At 56.0% G+C, this 3,607-nt stretch overlaps 1 protein-coding gene across 1 annotated transcript; it reads left to right on the forward strand.

The window, feature by feature from the left end:
- The first annotated feature begins 109 nt into the window (after positions 1-109).
- GGTG_13530 (hypothetical protein) lies at positions 110-3,607 on the forward strand. Its single transcript, XM_009231441.1, has one exon. The coding sequence runs from the start codon at positions 198-200 to the stop codon at positions 3,372-3,374; it is 3,177 nt and encodes a 1,058-aa protein (XP_009229705.1). The 5' UTR covers positions 110-197; the 3' UTR covers positions 3,375-3,607.

Consider the following 3,607-nt stretch of genomic DNA (forward strand, 5'->3'; position numbering starts at 1 on the left):
CCCGAATTGCAAAGCTCCAGGGCGGTTATCACGTGTAATTATGGCCCGTGCCCCAGACACGGACCATTTCCCGTGGTTTGTAGAAGACAGCCCACTTTGCTTCAGTCCACAGGGCTGCCGTTGGGCCTGTCGCGTCGTGTCGCGCCGCTCTCCTTTCTTTCGCACATTTGCAGTTGATTGAGCCATTTTCGACACCCATGGCAGCCGAATCACAGGATTTAGTCAACTTCACGCTAACGAAAGCTCAGTTTGAGCAATTGCCAGCCGAGGCTCGGGCCTTTCTGAATGCCACGAAGTCAGCCAGCCGTTCCGCGGGTAGGCGCGCCGCCGCCATCACCAATCAAGGCCTCCATCAGCAGGCGGAAGAACAGGTGCAAGAACAGCAGAAGGAAGAACAGTTGCAAACACTACTTGCATCATTTCCGCAGGAGAAACTGTCCTACCTACTCACACCGTTCCTCGCGCAGCTCAAACGGCAGCCGCAGGCCAAGCAGGATGGCAGTCAGTTCGGCTATGAACCTCGCGAGGCGGATTCTGAGGTCTCCCAGTTGAAGAACGAGGTCGCGCGGCTCGAGCAACAGCTGCAGGCCAAGGAGCAGGACGAGGAGGATAAGCGGATGAGGAGACTGCTCGCCGAGACGGACAAGACGAACAAGCGATTGCAAGCCGAAGTCGAACGGCTAAAAAAAGAAGCCGAGGAAAATGCCAAGCTTGCTGAACAGCAGAAGCGGCCAGGCGTGCCACCGCCAAGTCCAGCAGCCGAGCCGCCTGCCCTTGCCTTTGTGTCCCTCCCAGCGCCGACGCGGGATGGGCAGGCAGTTCCAGCTAGTAACGACTCCGTTCAGGCCGTGCCTGACAGCAACGCCGGCGGAGACCCCAGCAACGATCACGACGAAGCCGGTGCAGGCCCCCTGCCTATCTCAACTGCTGCTCCACCAACGGCAAACAGCGGGTCAGCGGGGAGTAGCGGCAGCCCCTCCAGCCCCGCCAGCGTATCTAGTCGCGGCCCCCCCAGTGACGGCCAACCGCTGGCCGATATTCACACTGCATCAAGTGTCGATCCCGAAGGAAGCCCCGAAATTGATATGCTCGACGCCGACTCCCCAAGCAGCCGTTCTGGAGCCGAAACGCGGGCAGCAGACCATTCGCCGCAGTCAATCAGCCATCACAAGGGCCGAGCCACGGCCGGAATTTTGGCCGCCGCCTTATCGGATTCCGAGGGCCAGCACGGTGACAAAGTCATAATCGAGCACTCCTCGGCTGCACCTTTCACTTCGGCCACATTCAGACCAACCAGAAAACAGCTCCCTAACGGTCGAACGCGTTCCCAGGTCGACGCGGCTCCCCAAGTTCAATCCACACTAGTTCCCCCGCCCCCTTCCGGCCAAGGCAACAACAACCCGGCTACTTTCCATGAGGGCGTGAAATACCAATGGAGGCCTTGCGAAGGCGACAAGATCTTAGTGCTCGAGCCATCACTGGACCAATATTCGGACCTTAAAGAAGGTCCAGAAGATAGAAGGCCTTTGCTTTTTACTGTTGCTGAGAATCTTGGAGCACGAAATCGGGGTGCAGTCGTTATCAAAATCCCGGAGGAGTGTCGACCAGTGCTTCCTCCACAGCCAGCTCAGACAAAAAAGTGTACAACCTACAGGCCGATGCCGGTAAAGGACGACTTTTGGCGACTCTACACCGTGTACGAAACACAAACCCTTCCCTCTTTGGACGGCGATACAAGCGGTGTCGGTTCTGGTCTTACTGTCGCCGTCGGTGAGCATGAGAGACGCATCTCAGAAGCTTCCAAAGAGGATCCGGAGAGCATCAAGGGTGTTGCTTACCTGACGGACATCCCAGCACACTCTGCCCAAGAACGCGAAGATGCTCTCCTACCCCCGGAAAGCCCAATCTGGCACATCCGGGATAACAAACTTCCTCGGGAAGGTGTACCTGGGCGCCCCTGTGTACCCGGGCTCCATACTCCGACTGCTTACCGAGGAACGAAGAGCGCACCATTTGCGTGGCATTTGGAAGACTTGAGTCTGGGCGCCATCAATCTTCTCTACATCGGGCGGAAAGTCTGGTTTGTTACCGAGCCAGCATCATCCAATAAAGCAACTGGTGTGTTCAGCAACGCACTGGGGGCCAAGGCGGACCATGACCAATTCCTGCGGCACCAAGCGTTGCACGGCGGCATCGAGCACCTGCGGAATAAGGGCGTTTCGACGATAGGTTTTATGCAGGAGCCCTGGGAGATGGTTATCGTCTACCCGGGCGCCTACCACTCTGGATTCAGCGTTACGGACACTCTGGCTGAAGCCGTCAACTATGCCGATCGGCTGTACACTTTCCCGAAGATGTACAAGCCTTGCGATGAACGCTGCCACAAAGACCAAGAGCCAATTACGCGCGAGCTAGTCTTTCCCTCCGAGGCAGAGATTATCCCTGTTGGTGAGGCTGGTTCTGCCGTACGGCGGTCCTCAAGGCAAATCGCCACTTTGCTCCCTGCGCCTGCCAAGAATTCTATGGGCTCCCCAAGGGGCCCCCAGAAGAGGAAACGCTCCACAGGCGAGCCAGGGTTAGCAAGACACACTGGACAAAGAAACTCCAAATCACACGAACCAGAGAACAGGCAAGGTGGGCTGCAAGACGAGCCGCCAGCGAAGCAGAAAAAAAACACTCCATCTTCCCAGGCCATAGCAGAGGAGTTAACTGGCCCACACGCAATAGAGCGGATCATGCGCTACGCAAGATCATGGAAAGAATGGCACTCTTCACCCGTCTTGCCAACCTTGGCCAACAAGCAAACCCAACCCCACGATGCCACGTCTGAGGGATCCAAGTACCTGGAACTTGGGTGGGATTGGGAAGAAAAAGCAGAAATCAGCAAAATAGTGGGCGCTTTACTGGCAACCCATGGCCTCAAGAAGTTGTACGATATTGTGCCTGGGGGCATGTATAACGGATCCAGGGTGAGACAATTACCAACAGCACTCTCCGACAAAGTCAGAGCCGGCCTTCGCACAAAGCTTTCGGACGACGCATTCAGGAGCAAGTTGAAACGATTGCGCAAGTTTCTGAAAATAGGCGAGGACTATCTGCCATTCATGTCTTGTGCTACTCTAACGAGTTCCAGTGCTGCCCTGGGACATCTTGAGAGATTGGCGGATGACGAAATAGCAGAACTGCGCGACAAGCTCGACAGCGACCTGAAAGCCAAAATCTTTGCGGCCATGGGCAGCGAATTTCGAACCATGATTCTAAAGACCCTTGGTCGTGAGCCAGATACGACACATATCGACCGGGTTCTCGAGCTGCTGGCGAATAATTTGAACGGCTGGAGTGGTGCGCAGGTTGAATCAGGACAGAGCGAGTGAACGCAGGGGGTATTTGTTAGAGCCATATGGGGGCCAATAAACTAGTGGTGCGGAAGGTCGTTCATTCAAGGAATCTACCCTGCGGGCCTCGCGATGCGGGGATATCTATCTATGGCGGGGTAAAGCCATGTGCTAATCACGTGGTCGCTACACCCCTTGGTAGCCGTGACAGCGTTGTGGTTAGTTCAGATTTGCGGAGAGCCCCACTATTGAGTGCACGGACGAAAAAGTGT

This window comes from Gaeumannomyces tritici (assembly GCF_000145635.1).
Source record: "Gaeumannomyces tritici R3-111a-1 unplaced genomic scaffold supercont2.15, whole genome shotgun sequence".
In the NCBI taxonomy this organism is placed as follows: domain Eukaryota; kingdom Fungi; phylum Ascomycota; class Sordariomycetes; order Magnaporthales; family Magnaporthaceae; genus Gaeumannomyces; species Gaeumannomyces tritici.